The following is a 19040-nucleotide window of genomic DNA, read 5'->3' on the forward strand; positions in this document are numbered from 1 at the left end:
CCGTGTTCCCTGCATCGGCAGGCGGACTCTCAACCGCTGCGCCACCAGGGAAGCCCTAGAAACATATTTTGAGTATAACCCTGAAACTTTAAATTATGTAGCAATAAGGAAGGAAGAAAGCCAGGGTTCTAATCCCTGTACTGCCATTAATTGTGTAACCTTTACCAAATCACTTAACCTCTTAGATTTTCTTCTCTGTAAAATGAGGACGTTGAAATGGATGGTCTGAGGACTCTCCCAGCTCTGAAATTCATTGACTTTGACATTTCAGATGATAGAGTTTAATTGCTACACTTGCCTTAGTTGGTAATTATGATTTTCAGGATTGTGTATCTTCATGACTGAAAAAAGGAGATCAGTCTTTTTTCACTATATTGATCTACATCACCATCTTCTCTTCTCTATCTTGTATTCTCTTACCTCTCTTATATAGGTATAAGAGAGGTTTTCTCTGAATTAAAGTTACTATCCTCAAGGTAAGAGGGTATGCCTGTATGCACAGCCTTTTCTGCTGCCGTGTTGTTATTAAATAAACAACATTTCTCTTTTACATAGTAAATCTTGAATTTTACAATTCTGAATCATTTGTATTAATAAAAAGCTCCCCTTTCACTTAGTAGAGGTCCTCTTCTTGTCATTCAGTTATCCTAGTTACTTGTTTTCTCTTGGCTTTCATGCGTTAACCAAAGCAGCAGTGACTAAAGGCTTGAGTTAATAACTTATGTTGAAATGCCTCCACTGAATAGAATGGAAAGGATGAAAGCCTTTTGCAAAATAAAACTAGCATTCTTTAAAATAAAGAAATGTCCTTTGAAATGAGATAAACAATGAACAGAACCTTTGTAAAACCCTTCCTGCTCTCATGGTAACATTGGCTCACCTAGGCAATTGAAATAAACTTTACAGCGTCTTTCTAATAAATAGTATGTTTCTATAGTGATTGATTTCACATTCAAATTAAATGAGCACTGCTTTTAAGATTAAGATGTAAGGAGGTCATTTTCTACTGTAGGGATAGGGATATTTATTAAAATTTAATAGCAAAAACAAATAAAAATTGTATCTACATTTATTAAATGTTCATTTTCTTCCTAAAGGAAAATTCTTTAGGGGCTTACCGCCCACTCTCCTAATACATTCTTATGGGTGGAAAGGTGTTTTTTGACCCATACCATTTTCCAAAAGCTCTTTTGCTTTCATGATTTTTCTTCTTTTGGCTTTTACGTGTCTTTTAGTTAGACAGGTTTAAAGAACCTCCGGCCTTTGGGCCAGTGTGTGACCTGCTTTGGTCTGATCCCTCAGAGGATTATGGCAATGAAAAGACCTTGGAACACTATACCCACAACACGGTCCGAGGGTGCTCTTATTTTTACAGGTAAGCTAATCCTCAGAAAATTAGAAAAAGGAAATTGTAACATATTTTATCAAATTATTTTTAACTACATATTTTGTACCTTGAATTTGTGTAGCTCAGGGACTTCTATTTAATTTTTTGATTAATTGAAGGCAGAAAACTCTGTTTGTTTTGTTTCTTATATTTTACTAGGTATTATGCCCTAATAAGTGTAACATACTGAACACGACTGAATAGAACATCTTGCAGTGCTTAAATATTGTTGTCTGACTCTAAATGATCCAGATTATTTGTTCCCAAACATCATCTATTGACTTTTTTAAAAATAAAGATTTCTTGGCTCTTCCCTCAGAGATTCTGATTCAGTAAGCCTGAGACAAGGGAATCCTGTTATATTTTTAAAAAGCTCTCCAGCTTTTGGAACCACTGGTATTGGCAAAGATATAAAAAGAACAGGACACTGTGAACTAAGCCCAGGACATTTCCTGGAAGTTGGTTGTTGTCTTAAATCTCATATGTGAGCTTTCATTGTGCTTTGCCACTCCAAACTAGGGAGAATCAGGGAAGTTTGAAGCCTGAATTTTAAAAAAATCCCAATATTTTATTCTGATAAATAATACCTGTATTTAGTACCCTGAAAAATCTTTGATAATTGCCTAAGATAATGCATTCATTACTGAAATCCTGCACACAAAAGGAAGCCTCAGTTTTGCCATAGTTTTAACATTCTTCTAAGTAAACTTTTTTCATTCCATTCTGCCAACTTTAGCGTGACTAATATGATGAAGTCATTTAAATTTTACTTCTCTTTACATTGCTTAAAATAAAGAACATAAAATTTTTTTATGTTTAGCACATTATAAATTGGTACAATTTCTACGGCACTGAGTTTGACAACATCTCTCAATTATAAATGGCCGTGGCTTTTTTTGCAGAATTTCTACTTCTAAAATGTAATCCTGTGGCTATACAGTCAGTCCTCATTATTCACAAATTCTGATTTGCAAATTTACCTACTTGCTAAGATTTATTTGTAACCCTGGAATCAATACTCACAACACTTCCAGTCATTCACAGACATTCAAGCGTACAGAGCAACAGAAAATTTGAGACACCCTGTGCACGTTCCGGCTGAGGTTGAACGTGCAGCTGCTCTGCCTCTTGTTTCAGCTCTCATACTGTAAGCAAGTATTCTTTTTGTGGTCTATTTAGTGAAACATTTCCCACATTTTTTGTTGGTGTTTTGCTGTTTAAAATGGCCCCAAGCTTACTGCTGAAGTGCTATCTAGTGTTCCTATGTGCAAGAAGGCTGTGATGTGTTATATAAGCTCCATTCAGGAATGAGTTATGGCACTGTTGGCCATGAGTCCCATGTTAATGAATCAACAATATACATTAAATAAGGTGACTTTACACAGAAATACACATAAAACAAGGTTATGTGTTGATTAGTTGACGAAACCTTGTGACCAGTGGCTCACAGAACCGTAACCCTCTATTTCCCCTAGGAGCAGTGGTTCAGTATTCACTAACTCAGTTTTTGCAGCAACTTTATAGAACACAGCTACTGCAAATGTTAGGAATCAACTGTACTTGAAAACGTGTAAAATGCATGTACAAGTTTTTCATTGTTGCATTATTTATGATGATGATTTTAAACAACCTAAATGTTCAATAGGAGACTAGTTAAATAAATGCTTGTACATCCAGACAATGGAATGTACCAGACAATGCAATGAGGCTGTTTTTTAAAAATGAAAAAAAGAAAACAAATCCTTTATATACTGATTGGAATAATCACTAGTATAAAGTGAAAAAAAAGACATAGTAAAAAGCTATGTGTACCATCTGATGACATTTCTAAAAGGGGGGTTGTGCGTGTGTGTGTGCATAATTGCTTGAAATTGAATATGGTATCTCTGAAAGGGCACTCAAAGAAACCAAGAACATTGGTTGCTTCCAGGGTAGCTGGAAGGTGGAGGTAAGATGGAGGGAGACATTTCACTGTATAACTTTTTATATCTTTTAATTTTATGCCACGTGAACGTGCAGCCTATTTTAAAACTTATTTTTTTCTAATAAACATAATAAGAAACAAAGATTAAACATAAATTAAATAATTAACACTTGGATAATTCCAGGATAATTTTGTATTCTCCAGTTCTTCGTATCAAACATTTGCCATTCAGAAAGGTACTAGTGCTAAAAGAATACGATAGGAGAGATGCAAATATCGTACCTTTCATTTGAATAAGGTTGGATATAGTATTTGTATTTGCTCCTGAAATATTCCTGCATAATATCATCTTGATATTGATATTACCTGTGAAGCTATAAGTAGGCTCTTTAACTTTTCTAACAGTTTGACAATTTGAAAATTGTGTGTTCAGTTTTTAGCACCTACTACACACACACACACACACACACACACACACACTGCTGTGATACTTTTTTTTATATCAAGATACCAAGAAAAGTTTTGGTGTTGTATTATTATTGTTGTGGGTTAAGAAAAAAAAAAGGTGGGGGAGCTCTGCTTCTGTCCTAGGGTTGTCTGTTATCTGTGTCCTTGATCTGGAATGAATATCAGTGACATGGAAAAACAAGAGTGATGATTGCTAAGCTATTAATAAAAGTTCAGTGGTAATGAAAACCTATAATTCTGAAACAAATTCAACTCATTTCATCTTGGCTTTTCCCCTTTCTCCTATTAAAAAACAAGTGTTTTAATTCTGGATTTGTGTTTTCTATTTTCTTTTTCAGTTACCCTGCAGTTTGTGAATTTTTGCAGAACAATAATCTGTTATCAATAATCAGAGCTCATGAAGCCCAAGATGCTGGGTAAGTTATATTAAAACTGTACTATGACTTCCCTGGTGGTCCAGTGGTTAAGACTCCACGTTCCACTGCAGGGGGGCACGGGTTCAATCCCTGGTCAGGGAAGTAAGATCCTGCTTGTGGTGTGGCGTGGCCAAAAAAAAAAAAAAAAAAAACAACCAACTGTAACAAACAGCACTGCAGAGTTTTTGCCTTTAACATCAAGACAGACGGGCTGTCATTTCTCTTCCAGGTATCGAATGTACAGGAAGAGCCAAACGACAGGCTTTCCATCACTCATTACTATTTTCTCTGCCCCCAATTACCTAGATGTCTATAACAATAAAGGTAAAGGAGACCAGCGATATTTGAGTTTGAATTTGTGAGTGAGTAAATGTGAGCTCTAGTTTAATATGTATGTGCATACGTAATTTTCTGAATATATATAAATTTTAAATAAGAAAAAAAGGGTCTTAATTGAAACAAAGGCCAAGAAGCTTAGAATTTAGGCTTCTGCTTGGTTTTCATCTCCTAAGAATTTATTGGGCTCTTTGTGAGTATAAATAATGATTACAATAGGTCTGATTTGTACTACTGAATCAAAATATAAGAAGAATAAATTACTTCAGGTTCAGGTTAGAACAGTCAGCATAAATTAATGGTTTTGGTGAATTTAATTTATTTATAACAGTACTACCTCAATAAAATGTCACTGTTTAGTGTTCTAATGTCTGTCCGTTAAGCTGTTTTTGCTCTTAAGAAATTATACAGTTAGAATGAATACTCTACAAAAAGTCAGAAAAATCTTCATTTTAGTCCAAGCCCTGCCAGAAACTAATAGTGTGACTTTAGGTAAGTCATATAATCTTTCTTAACCTCAGGTTCCCATATAAAAAAGATAATTGGATATACACATGCCTTTTGATCCAGAAATTCTACTTCTAAGACTTTTAGTCTATTTTAGTCATTTTTTTTTTAATTTAACTTTTATGATTCCTAGTTCATAAGTTTTGTATCAGGGCAGTGGTCTACTTAGAAACCTCCTCTGTAACATGCCTCTGTAACTATTTTGTTGTATGACTATAAAATAATAGAACTTTTAAACAAACATGCCAGAACAAATATATCCAAGTGAGTATTGTCCCTTCAAGGTAGTTACCTTGGGAGGTTATACATTTATTCCAACAATGCTGCCCATTGTTCAAACATTTTTGGAACTCCTCTTTTGGCATTGCCTTCAGAGTCTGCGACACATTCTTTTGACTATCCTCAATGATGGGAAATCTTCGTCCTTTGAGGGTGGATTTGATTTTTGGAACAGCCAAAAGTCATTCGGAGTCAAGACTGATGAATAAGGTGAGTGATCAAGCTAGACGATACCATTTGGGGTCAGGAACAAGGTATGATTATAAGGTAATGAGACTGGTTTTTCTTGTGTTGCTTATAAAATGGCTCTGGAGGCAGTTCCAAAAGAGGAGTTCCAGAAACGTTTTGAGTGATGGCAGCATCTTTGGATTAAATATACAGTAAGGCAGCAAGGTATATTGATAAGAGCACCGAGCTAGGAGTCAGAAATGCTAGTCTAGTCCTGCTTTACTTTTAAATTCACAGTTAATGAGATACTTAACTTCTCTGAGCCTCAGTTTGTCCTTAAAATAACTGTGATATAGGCTTGTTGGAGATAAGTTGGAATAATCAAAATGAATATTAAAAGCATTGGTCAAACTATAAATTGCTCTACTACTATAACATTCTACTGTTATTGTGCCTGGTGTGATTACAGCAAAGGACCACACTCATCTGATATATAAGGTCTGGTGTGTTTGTCGTTGGTGGTTTCTTAAGTCTCATTACTTTATAGTCATATCTTGTATATGCAGTTTGGGAGAGAAGTTTAAAAGAGGTCCACAATATATTTACTACTTCCTCTATTTCAGAGTAGACTATGAAATGGCACATCTCATTTCAGTCTGTTTTGGAACAGTTATCTCTGAATGTCCTTAGTGACTTGCTGTCCATTTTTAAAAGGCATTTCTTTGACTTAAATTCTCTTCCAGTCTTATATTTTCTTTTTGCTTCTCGTCAATCTTTTCTGAGTCTTAGCTATCCTTTAATACTCTGCTTCTCCCTAGCTCCATTCTTTCTTATTTCCTTTTTCCTAATATTTCCATTACATTAGAAACTTAGTTTTTGTTCTCGTTTCCTCCCTTATGAATGGTATGTGCCATTTATGTTGTCAAACTTCCTCAAGGACAGTGTCCCTAGTCCTCTTATCTATGATGAAGACTTTCCCTTCTTACTTCCTTTATTAACCTTACTATTAAAAGTGTCTATTGAGGGAATTCCCTGGCAGTCCAGTGGTTAGGACTTGGCGCTTTCACTGCCAGGGGCCCGGGTTCAATCCCTGGTCGGAGAACCAAGATCCTGCAAGCTGCACGGCGTTGGCCAAAAAAAAAGTGTCTATTGATTGCCCAGTGGATTTATCAGTGTGCTAATCTGAAACATGTCATCTAAATCAGCAATCACTTTACTAGCTTACTAACTGCCAGTTCATTCTTTGCCATATTCTAATCTGGTCTTGTTCTTGATTATTCCTTTAGTAAACTGTTAAAGTCACAGTTGATCCTGAGTTTTTTGTTGGCTTTGACATAATTGGTAACATACTTTACCTTGAAACAATCTTATTTTCCTTGGTTGTTTCTTAACCTTTGGCTGGGGGGAGGGGGGCATGTGACATCTAAAATAATCTCGGGTGGTACTCAGTTATTCACCACACAAGTACCTCTTTTCTTGAAAAAAGCAACTCTATCCCCCTTTCCTTCTTTTTCTCTTACTGTTGTTTTTCTTTCTTGTATATTCTTTAGACTTATTGGTACCAACAGGCATTTCTTAGTTCCACTGGTTACATGAAAGACCTTTAAGTCATGATTTTTAAACATCTCTATTTCTATTTTTGTGTCCACCTCCCACCTCTTTTTCTTCTGTAGATTGAGGGAGTTGTTGAATATTTATATATTCATCTAACCTAAGTAAAATACATATACTTGAAAATAATGGGACATGTACATTGTAACCAGTATTAGAAGCTTCTTAAAAGCTGAAAATCCTATTTTCATATATTTTCTTTATGATCTATGGTGTACATTTTAAACATCCAGTGACTTTAATTTTGAGAATACTAGGCTATCCTGCAATAAGCAAAGAGACAGGAATCAGGAGATGACCTATAACTGTCATTTCTAGAGAACTGTTATACCCTATTCTATTTATGATCATAGTAAGAATAATTAAGAGAATAATGCAAACCACATTGCACTGCTGGTGATGAAAACTAAGGGATTGCATTTTTTAAAGTTTTAAATATAAAGAAAATCAGTTTGGTACCAAAGTATGTGTGCCATATATATATATGTACGAACGTATATATATGAACTGGTTAATATTAAACATTTATAGAGTGTGAGCAATATACTAACTGTGTATAGGAGAGACGGGCATTTTTTTCTTCACATACTGTATGCAGAATGATTTAATCTACTTTGAACCTTATTAAATTGCTCCAAGTTTACCATCTATCTGTATCCCCCACTATGAATTAATAACTGCTATGTTATAAACTCCTAAAAAGTTTATAAAATCTTTGGCTCTGGCTAATGACTAGGAAAACAGGCTGTGTTCATTTAATGAGAAATGTTTGCCCTCAGAGGAAAGTTGTAATTGTAACCACTTGGCCTATAAAGGGAAATTATGATGAAATTTTTCTCATGTGGAATCTGAGATTTCTATAGATAGTTACTGTGCAAGACCCTTTGAAGTTTCAGAGCTTAGTTTCTTTTGTACTTTTATTATATATAAGAGCTCTTCAGGTAACTTTGTTTCTTGGGATAATTCTTAAAAGAATGAACTATATAACATGCTTTAAGATTTTCCATCTGTCTTGAATTTATAAATGGAAAGTAAGTTCTTGAATTCTTTGTAGTAGGTACACAGCTGTACAAAGTGTACCAGTTGCCATGTCATTTTCCTCTGTGCCAGATTTTCCTCCTTTTTCCTTTTTAGCTGCTGTGTTAAAATATGAAAACAATGTCATGAATATCAGGCAATTTAACTGTTCTCCACACCCATACTGGCTTCCAAACTTTATGGATGTTTTCACGTGGTCTTTGCCTTTTGTTGGGGAAAAAGGTAAGAGAACTAAAGCATCTGGACCATCAATTGTCCTAACTAGTGACTGAGCACCCTTATATTTGCATGAGTCCCCTGATGGTTCAGAAATGTTTTTCTTAAAGTTATCAGAAATGTTTTCTATTTTCATTGTTCTCTACAAAGATTTTTAAGTGGCACTTAATTGGTTTTTAAATTGTAACTCTAGTTGATTATGCTTTTCTTATTCTAAATATCAATTTAAAATAGCTGTCGTCCTATAATCAAGATGTTAAAATAACATAAGTAACAATGAAATAACCATTCCTTCAGTGATTTCTGCAGCGATAAAGAGATTTAAATAGGAATTATTTTTCTTGGAATTTTATTTGTGCACCTATACAAATAAGCTGTGCAAATATATAAGCCTGTTGTACATAGGCCTGGTGGCTTAACTTCTTTGTAAAATGGGAGGAAACCCTTTCATATGCATATCAGTGAAGAAAAGCCTCTGGCAGCAGTCTAATGAAATCAAGTAGTTATGCAATGGAATCTTCAAAGACTCCATACTTCAACTGGAGCAAGTAATCTCCCCCAAATCTATATAAACTTGAAGGTCTGCATTTAATGCTGTTCCTTACAGCTACTCTGAATAGCAAAATGACAAATCATTTTGATCTATGTTTATTTAACATATATGTTTGTATATCCACATCATTTTAGAGAAAGTACCTTATTAATTATATAAATTTTGGGTTATTTTGTCTTATCATCTAGTCACAGAGATGCTGGTTAACATTCTCAACATATGCTCTGATGATGAATTGATTTCCGATGATGAAATTGAAGGTAAACTTGCCTTTTCCTCCTTTGAATCAGAAACGAGGAAGTTTTGGTTTTGGTTTTAGTTTGGTGTGAATAATTTTCTTTGTCTAATTAAAAAAAGAATTCTGCTCATTGTAGAAAAATAAAATTTGAAAAATACAGGAAACCATAAATAAGAAAAAAATGTCACCCATAATCCTACCATCTCATAGATACCCACTGTTAACATCTTGATATAAATACTGTATTAGTGTCTTTTTTTCTCTTTTTTCTTTTAAACAAAAATGACGTCATGTGATAGTTTCACAAACATTTCCTGGGTTTTTTGTAGACCTCTTTTTAATGGTTACATAGTTATCCATGTCAGTCATTCTTTGTTTTATCCAGTCCCCTGCTCTTGGATATTGGATTTTTTCCAAATTTTCTTTTAAAACCCCATAGTTTTGAAAATTTTTATAGATAAATCTTTGCCTATTCTGTTCAACAACCAATGTTTATTATACGCCTTATATGTGCCAACAATTGTATAGGTCCTAAGCTCTCAAAAAGCTTATATTCTGGTGGTAGGAAAACAAACAAACAATGCATATGAGTCAAATATTGATATGTGGTATGAAAGAAAGGAAAACAATACTAGGAAATGAAATTTAACACTTTCTTGATTATTTCCATAGGATAAATTTCTAGAAATTGAAAATTTGTGTCAATTAGTACTTACAGTTTTAAATTGGATGCAGATGACCTAGAAAAGCTGTAACAGTTTACATTTTGTGTATGTGATACATAGTTCACAGTGTTCTCTCCAATACTATTTATAATTTTTTATAGTCTGTTTTTTTAACTTAAATATTTATTTTTATGATGACTAATGAAGTTTTTTTCTTGTATTTATTGACCACCTTTATTTCTTTTTATGAGTTGTCAATTCATTTATTTTGCCCACTTTTCTACTGTTATGTGCATGTTTGTTTGTTTTTCTTCTTATTGGCCTGTGAGAGATATTTATATAGTTACATTTTGTTGTATACATAACCAAGTATTTTTTCCCTAATATGTTTCAGGAGGTTTGATTTTAAAGATAGGTCCTAACTTATCTGAGAATGCAGAAGATTCTGGAGAGATGGTAGCACCTTAGCACAAACCTCTGACCGTCTCATTCTCCCCAAGCTTATGCTAAGGTGATTCACTCAACTGTTAGGATGAGCTATATACATAGTGGAGAAAGCCTAGCTTACTTTGAGAATATAGACGAGAGTCCTATACATACTTATGCTTCAGATTCCACATTGAAGGTGCAGAGCAGATGGAGCATAGCTTGTGTTTACCTTTATGAATGGGATAGGAGATCACTGCAGGGAAGCAGGTCTTGAGAAAATAGTGCAGCCAAGTGAAAATTAAAACAAAGAATTTAAGTTAGGAAAGGATGAAATATGTAAGAAATACATCTAGTAAATTTTATATTTAAATCTAAGTGGAAATGGAAATTATTGTGAACTCTATTGTATGTATTAACTCTATTGTGTATATGTATCCTTGATTATCATAAGGACATGCTTACTAAATTTTGCCCAAAGTTTTATATGGATATATTTATTGAAGTACCATCTGTAGTAGCAAAAGAGTCAAACAATCTAAATATCCCTCAGTGGAGAGCTGGGTAAATCAGTCACGATATATCCATATGATAGATTCTCCACATGGAATATTATTTCCCTTCTGTAAGCCTCCTTTCTTCTCCCCTTCTCTTCTAGTTAGTTCCTATTCAGCTTACTGTTACTTTGTCATGGAAGATATTTCTGTTCTCCCTGACTAGATCCAACACCCCTGTCATGCTTTCATATCAATGGTGCTAACTTCTTAGCATTTGATAGAGTTGCGATTTTACATTTATTTATACTGTTACAAGATCAATATATTAATGTATTTAATAAGTGACTTAATACTGTTAAGTCACTTAACAGTAAATTCCCTGAGTGCTGGGACAAAATTCGTTCTTGCTTACCATTATCACCTTAAAGCCAAGTATAGTGCAATGAGCATAGTAGGTAAATATTTGTGGTATGAAGTACAACTATTAAAAAAATAAAAGAATGGAGTAGAGCTGTTGGTGCTGATATGGAAAGTGTATTAGATGTTAAGTACAAAAGTAAATGGATAGAATCCTCGTATTCCCATTTTTTACAAGGTGTGTGGGTATAAGCTGATACAGGATTTTAAAACTTTTTTTCTGAAAGGAAATGAAGAATAACCTTTAGGTGAAGCTGGTGAATTGAACACACACCTAATTCCATTCCTTCCTGAAACCACACTAAAACTACAGTACAATTTTGGTTTTATCTAAGTGATATAAACTAAGGATTTTCACATTAGTAATGCCAGACAGATAGTTTAAATCAATCCTGACTCTTAAGACAACTAGAAAAGCTAGACAAAATATTTTAAAAAGTTGCTTCAAAGGCATTCAGAAAACTAAGAAAGTAATAAAGAATTACCAAGTAGAGATCTGGAAATAGGCATAAATCCAGAGAGGTAAGACATTTGGTTACATATGGGACCAATTTTCTCCTAAAGACATTGATGAATATCAAAAGAGGGGGCTGAGAGGTTGACCAGCCCTCTTGATAGAAGCTAAAAAAAGTTGGGGTTCATGACTTGCCAAAGATGAATTGAGTGCTGGTAAGCTTCTGCTCATTGGTTTGGGACCCCCAAAGGTTGCATCTATGTAAGAGTAAGGGTGAACTGGAAATAGAATGCCCTGGAAGGGACTACAGCCTGTCTTCAAGTCATTTCAATCTCTGAAATTTAAATAAGGTAGTCCCAAGCATCTGGCAAAAGCAAACCTCTTTAGACTAAGATAGCATTATGTAGAACTTTAAACTACTGCAAACTGTCTTTCAAATATAATACATGGCTCACAACCAAAAATAACTAGGCATATGAGGTGACATAACAAAATGAATGAGAACCAGCAGAAAGAGAAAAAAATTAAAACAGACCCTCAGGTTCTCCAGACAGTGGCTTTATCAGACCAAACTTTAAAATAAGTATTCTAAAAAATAAAACAATGCTTAACTGTTCAAGAACATAAAAGACTAGATTAAAAATTTTGGCAGAGAACTGTGAATTATAAAAAGGGATGGGCTTCCCTGGTGGCGCAGTGGTTGAGAATCCGCCTGCCGATGCAGGGGACATGGGTTCATGCCCCAGTCTGGGAAGATCCCTCATGCCGCGGAGCGGCTGGGCCCGTGAGCCATGGCTGCTGAGCCTGTGCGTCCAGAGCCTGTGCTCCGCAATGGGAGAGGCCACAACAGTGAGAGGCCCGCGTACCACACAAAAAGTAATAATAATAAAAATAAAAAGGGATGTAGCAGAGTTGATAAAGCACAAAAAGAAAATTCTAGGAATGAAAAATGAAAAACACAGCAGATTCAATAAAGCTAAACAAAGAATAAATGAACTAGAATACAGGTCAGAAGAAACAACCTAGAATAAATCACAAAGAGAAAAAATAAAATACCCCCAAAAGTATAAGTGACATGGAGGATACAGGGAATAGGTATCACCGGTGTGTTTGGAATCCTAGAGAAGAGAGAGAGAATGGGGTAGAACCAGTATTTGAAGAGATAATGGATTGAAATTTTTCTAAAACTGACAAGTTAAGCCACAGATTGAAGAAGTCCCCCAAACCAAAGCAGAATGAATACAAAGAAAACAATATCTAAGCACATCATAGTAAAAGTGCTTCAGATGAAAGACAAAGAAAAAAAGCTTAAAGCAGCCAGGAAAAAAAAAATCGATTACTTTCAAAAGAGAATAATTAAACTGACAGTAGATTCTCAATGGAAACAATGGAAGCAGGAAACCATGGAATGACATATTCAAAGCACTGAAAGATAATAATTGGTACATCTAGAATTCTATACCTAGCAGAAATACCCTTCAAAAATGAAGAAGAAATAAGCATTTTTCAGCTATTCCTCCCTTTAAAAAAGGTACTAAGAGAATTACCAGGAGACCCACACTAAATGAAATTCTAAAGAATATTATTCAAACAGAAGGAAAATACCAGATGGAATCTTGGAGAGTCAGGAAGAAATAAAGAGTACAAATAGCAGAAAATATGTGGGTAAATCAAGTTAATTTAGACCTTATTAAACAATAATAATTTTTGTTGGATTTAAAAGACAGAATTAAAATATATGACAATAATAGTCGGCAGTGGGATAGAGTTAAAGTGTGTGAGGACGCTATATTATTTGGGGAGAGGAGAAAAGTACCTGTTAACATTATACTTTGATAAGTAAGAGATGCATGGTGTAAGTAATTTTCAAGAAAGGAGGGCTTTTTAAAAAGTATGTAACCTTTAAGTTATAGAAAAAATGGCATGATAAAAAAATAACCTAGAAGGCAAGAAAGGAGGGAAGGTACCTATAACAACACTAGGACAAATAGAATAAATTATGTTGATAAATTTATCAGCAGCTTCATTAAATGTAAATGAATAAAAGATTGTCAGGTAAGATTTTTTAAAAAACATTTTATGATGGTTTATAAGAGACAGATCTAAAACATAAAGATACCGAAAATTTGAAAGTAAAAGGAGAATAAATATATAGTCCAAATACTAACCAAAGAAAAGCTGTTGTAGATAGATTAATATTACATGAAATAAATGCTAAAACAAAAATAAGATGGGGAATTCCCTGGCGGCCCAGTAGTTAGGACTTCACGCTTTCACTGCTGAGGATGCGGGTTCAATCCCTGGTCGGGGAACTAAGATCCTGCATGCCACATGGAGCAGCCAAAAATTAAAATAAAATAAAATGCAATGAAGTGAAATGAATTACCTATGGGTCATATATCACAATGAAAATTTCAAAATATTTTGAGCTGAATGAAAATAAAAAGCAGTACATATTAAAACTTGAGGGCAAGCAGTGCACCAGGCAGGCCTGGGTTTGGGGCTGGAACCAGAACCTCAGCAGATGTTCACTGGTTGACAGCAGTGGAGAGGAACTGAGTTATACTTGACCTTAGAGCAGAAGGATGGTCAGAATTAAGTGAGAGAGGTGCCATCTACAAGGAGTTCTCTTTCAACTATTGTAATCAGGCATCTGGCTTTATGTCTCAAGTTACCTTACAAGCAGAGAAGATGAATCATCACCCAGAATGGTTCATTGTGTACAACAAGGTCCATATGCCCCTCACCTCACATGTCTGTGGGGGACTGACCAAAAGGGATGTGAAATTAGCCAAGTTTGTTGAAAAAACAACTGTTTCTGTGTGATTTCTTCCAAATGTATGTAAAATTTTATACACATCTTAGCTGCAATGTATTTTGAAGGCAATTTACATGAACAAATTAAGTTGTAAATTTAGTTCACCTTTATACCACATTTTGTAAAATCAGTGCTTAAATACAAAATGATATAAATTGAAAGAAAAAAATAGAACAACAAAATTTGAGGGATGCATCTAAAGCCATGCGTAGAGGAAAATTTATAGCCTTAAATGCATAAATTGGAAAAGAAGAAAGGTGAAAAATCAACATCTATCTCAGGAAGTTAAGGGAAAAATGGATAGCACATTAAACCTAAAGAAAGGAGGTGGAATGAAATAAAAAGTTAAGAGCAGCATAAGAAAACAGAAAATAAAATATAATATAGGGAATTCCCTGGTGGTCCAGTGGTTAGGACTCCACGCTTTCACAGCTGAGGGCCCAGGTTCAATCCCTGGTCAGGGAACTAAGATCCCACAAGCTGTGCGGTGCAGCCCCCCAGTATAAATAAATAAATAAAATATAGTATAGAGGAGCAGTAAAACCAGAATGTACTCTTTTCAAGAGACTAATAAAATTGATAAATCCCTGGCAAGACTTATGAAGTAAAAAAAGATAAAACAAAAATAACCAATGACAGAACTGAAAAAGGAGACATCACTACCAATCCTGTAGATATTAAGAAAAATAACAAGAATAAATTTATACCAGTATAATTTAAAACTTAGATGAAATGGGTAGATTTCTAGAAGAATATAACTTACTCAAATAAAATGTTTGAAGATTTAACATTCAAAATTCATTCAGCACATACTAATGTAAGATATTAATAATAGTGGAAACTGGGAGAGCGGTACAAGGGAGTTCTCTATGCTATCTTAACGTTTCTATACATCTAAAACTATTCTAAAATAAAAAAATTTTATTTAAAAAATCAGTCAATCAGTATAATTCACTACATTAAGAAAAAAATGGAGAAAAATCATTCCCTCATCCAATGCTGTAGAAACAGCATTGGATAGGATTCATGTTTCATTTACAGTAGATCTCTTAAACTAGGCTTAGAAAGGAATTCTTTAATCTGACAAACAAACATATCTGTGAAAATCTATAGCAAACGTCATATGTGAAATATTGAAAGCTTTCCTTAGTGACTGGGAATAGACAAACATGCCAGCTATCCATATTTCTTTACAATATCATATTAGAAGTTATAGCCAGTACAATAAGGCAAGAAAAAGAAATGCAAGGTATAAAGATTGGGAAGGAAGAAACAAAACGATCATCATTTATAGACAATATGATTGTGTATAGAGGAAATTTTAAAGAGTCTCTAGATTATTTATGTGAATCAATAAGCAGATGCAGCAGAGCTGCTGGATACAAAGTCAAAAAGCAAAAATCGTTTGTATTTCTATTGACCAGCAACAAACAAAATGAAATTTTTAAAAAGATGCCATTGACAATGTCATTCCTAACAATAAATCTAACAGATGATGTGTGATACCTCTAAGCAACAAACTGTAAAACATTATCAGAAAAATTAAAGGACATCTAAATAAGTAGAAAGAAATAACATGTTCATAGATTATTGGAAGACTCAATATTATAAAGATATGTTATTCCCAAATTGATCTACAGATTCAATAAAGTCAAATATTAACAGACAATTTGACCCTAAAACTTATATGGAAATACTAAGGCTAGTTTCTGAAATTCACATGGAAATAGTTAAAGTCTTGAAGAAAAATAAGGTGAGAGAACTTGTTCTATAGGATATCAAGATTTATTATAAAGCTAAATTAACTAGAATTATTAGTGCAAGTACAGACAAGCAATGAAACAGAACAGAGAATCCAGAAATAGATCCACATATATACGGACCCTTGATTTACACTAGAGGTGGCACTGCAGAGTAATAGGAAAATGATGGTATTGTTACGGTTTGGGGATATCTATTTGAGAAAAAAATTAAACCTGACCCCTATCATATTCCAAACAAAAATAAATTCCAGATGGATTAATACATTCAAATATGATAGGCAAAACAATAAAGCTTCTAGTATTTATAATATAGAATGTGTTCATGACCTTGAGATAGAGGAAAATTTCTTGAACAGGACACAAAAAGCACTAACGATACAGGAAACTATTGGACTACATTAAAAAATTAGAACTTGTATTTATCAAAAGACTCTATTTAAAGAGTGTGAAGGGACTTCCCTGGCAGTCCAGTGGTTAAGACTCTGTGCTTCCACTGCAGGGGGCATGGGTTCGATCCCTGGTCAGGAAACTAAGATCCCACATACAGCGGGGTGGAAAAAAATAAATTAAATTAAATTAAAATTTTAAAAAAGAGTGTGAAAAGACAAGCTACAGAGTGGGAGAGGATATTTGCTACACAACCAAAAAATGGCTCATGCAGAATATATAAAGAACTACAGATCAGTGAGATGAGACTTGAATGAGCACTTCACAAATGAGGATATCCAAATGGCCAGTAAAAATATGAAAAGTTATTCAACCACATTAGTCATCATGAAAATGCAAATTAAAACCACAATGGATGATTCTACACACCTACCAAATTGGCTAAAAGTGTTGGCCAGAATGTGTAGCAACAGGAATGCTCATATATTGAAGTGTAAATTGGTACATCCATGTTAGTAGATAATGCTAAACTGTTATCCAGAGTTGAACATATACATACCCTATAACTGAGCATTCTAATGATAGGAATGTACTTAAGAGAAATATGTGCAGCAAAGAGAAATGCATTGGAATATTCACAGCAGCTGAATTCAACATAGCCAAAAATTGGAATCAGCCCAAATGACCACTGACAGTAGAAAGGATAAATAAGTTGTGGCATATTCATATAGTGGAATTGTATACAATAATGACAGTGAACTGCAGGAACAGGGAAAACATGGATGCGTCTTACAAACATAATGTTGAGCAAAAGAAGCCAGACACAAAAATACATTATTTGATTGTTCCAATTACATAAAATTTAAAAAAAATTAAAACTTGTACTTGTGGATACATGCTTAAATGATAAAACTGTAAAGAAGAGCAAGAAAGTGATTTCAATAGAAGTCAAGAGAATGATTTTCTTTGGGAAGAGGGAGACTAATTATTAGGAAGGGCCCAAGGTGGGGAATCTGGGGTGCTGGCAGGGTTCTGTTTATTGTCCTGACTGGTTATATGGCCATTTGCTTTTAATAAATCATTGAGTTATACATTTGTTTTGTGTACTTTTCTGTATGTTTATCACACTTCACAATAAAAGAGATTTTTACAAATTTATAAGCCTACAAAAATGTGGAGATTTCTGTAGGGATTTTGGAAGCTGGAAAACAAATGAATTAGTATTACTGACTTGGCTGATTCAAGAAAGCTAAAGCCCAGTTTAGTAATGGGGAATACCGAGTTCCAGTACAGAATCCTCAAAAAGCAAAGGAATTGGTAGCCTACACCAGTTGCTAGAATTGGGGACCTTGAGTTGAGGGGAGGAGGGAGATGGGGGCTGAGCTAAAATGAGTAGGTAAAAGCTGTTTGAAAGGCAGCTAAAGTCCTAGCTGCCTCTTCTCCAAGACTGGAGGCTAACCTCTAAAAAGCGTAAAGCAAAGAATTTCTGGACCAGGATACAACTGAGGGCATCGATACTTTGCCAAAAACAGGTGAATTAAGTGACCATATGCATTCTCAGTACTGATACAGAGAATTCCCTAACAAAGACCCACCCTGGTCATTCTGTGTATGTAAAGCTCCAAGTCAGCAGCCCACCTATCAACTCTGAAAGCTTTCTAGTCCCTCATTCTTAATGATGAGCAGGCACCAAGGATTATAGGACTCCTCGGGAAAGTCTCTAAGAGAGACAACAACAAAAACAGCAAAAAGCAACTCAAATGAACTTGAGATTCTGAAGAAAATATAAAACTTAAAAATGGAAAAACTATAATATCTCTCCAAAGATATGAGAAGATATTGAATCCATTATATAAAAACATGATGCGGGCTTCCCTGGTGGCGCAGTGGTTGGGAGTCCGCCTGCCGATGCAGGGGACACGGGTTCGTGCCCCGGTCCGGGAAGATCCCACATGCCACGGAGCGGCTGGGCCCGTGAGCCATGGCCGCTGAGCCTGCGCGTCCGGAGCCTGTGCTCCGCAACGAGAGAGGCCACAGCAGTGAGAGGCCCGCGTACCACAAAAAAAAAAAAAAAAAAAAAAAAAACATGATGCTCTTATTAAGAGATTTGTAAGCTGTTCATTCTGTCCTTTGTTTTTATTCATTGTTTTCAGCATTATTTGTTCCACAAATAGTATCTTTTTCTTTGTCTAATTTTATTTTCATGATCTATGGGGATAGAATATGTTGGAAAATAATAGATGTGAATTAACGTAAAACTTTTAAGAAATAGAAACACTCCTGGCAAGAAATCTGTAATTTAATATTCTATCATGATACCAAGGATGTCTCTTCTGAGCTGATAAAGATAAAAGCCTGCTTCTCTCATTGCATTTCGTTTTGATTTTTTCTTTTCTCTCTTCCATGCAAACTTAAATTTCTCTTCCCATATTTCTATTTTCATCTCCTTGTTTCTTGGTGTCTCTTCTCCCT

At 34.6% G+C, this 19040-nt stretch overlaps 2 protein-coding genes across 5 annotated transcripts in view; both read left to right on the plus strand.

The window, feature by feature from the left end:
* PPP3CC (protein phosphatase 3 catalytic subunit gamma) overlaps window positions 1-19040 on the plus strand; it is a 90886-nt gene that overhangs the window by 61491 nt on the left and 10355 nt on the right. For all 4 annotated transcript variants that reach the window (XM_028494188.1, XM_028494189.1, XM_024130751.2 and 1 more), the window contains exons 6-10: window positions 1236-1375; window positions 4118-4195; window positions 4425-4519; window positions 8231-8356; window positions 9092-9163. In XM_028494188.1, coding sequence (XP_028349989.1) covers window positions 1236-1375; window positions 4118-4195; window positions 4425-4519; window positions 8231-8356; window positions 9092-9163 — 511 coding nt within the window. The remainder of the gene's footprint in view (window positions 1-1235; window positions 1376-4117; window positions 4196-4424; window positions 4520-8230; window positions 8357-9091; window positions 9164-19040) is intronic.
* LOC129392425 (pterin-4-alpha-carbinolamine dehydratase 2-like) lies at window positions 9763-19038 on the plus strand. Its single transcript, XM_055087316.1, has one exon. It carries the CDS (start codon window positions 14262-14264, stop codon window positions 14424-14426), a length of 165 nt encoding a protein of 54 aa, XP_054943291.1. The 5' UTR covers window positions 9763-14261; the 3' UTR covers window positions 14427-19038.

This window comes from Physeter macrocephalus, chromosome 9 (assembly GCF_002837175.3).
Source record: "Physeter macrocephalus isolate SW-GA chromosome 9, ASM283717v5, whole genome shotgun sequence".
Lineage (NCBI taxonomy): Eukaryota > Metazoa > Chordata > Mammalia > Artiodactyla > Physeteridae > Physeter > Physeter macrocephalus.

Coding starts and splice junctions, on each gene's coding strand:
- LOC129392425 (XM_055087316.1), top strand. CDS start 14,262: ATGTCTCAAGTTACCTTACAAGCAGAGAAGATGAATCATCACCCAGAA.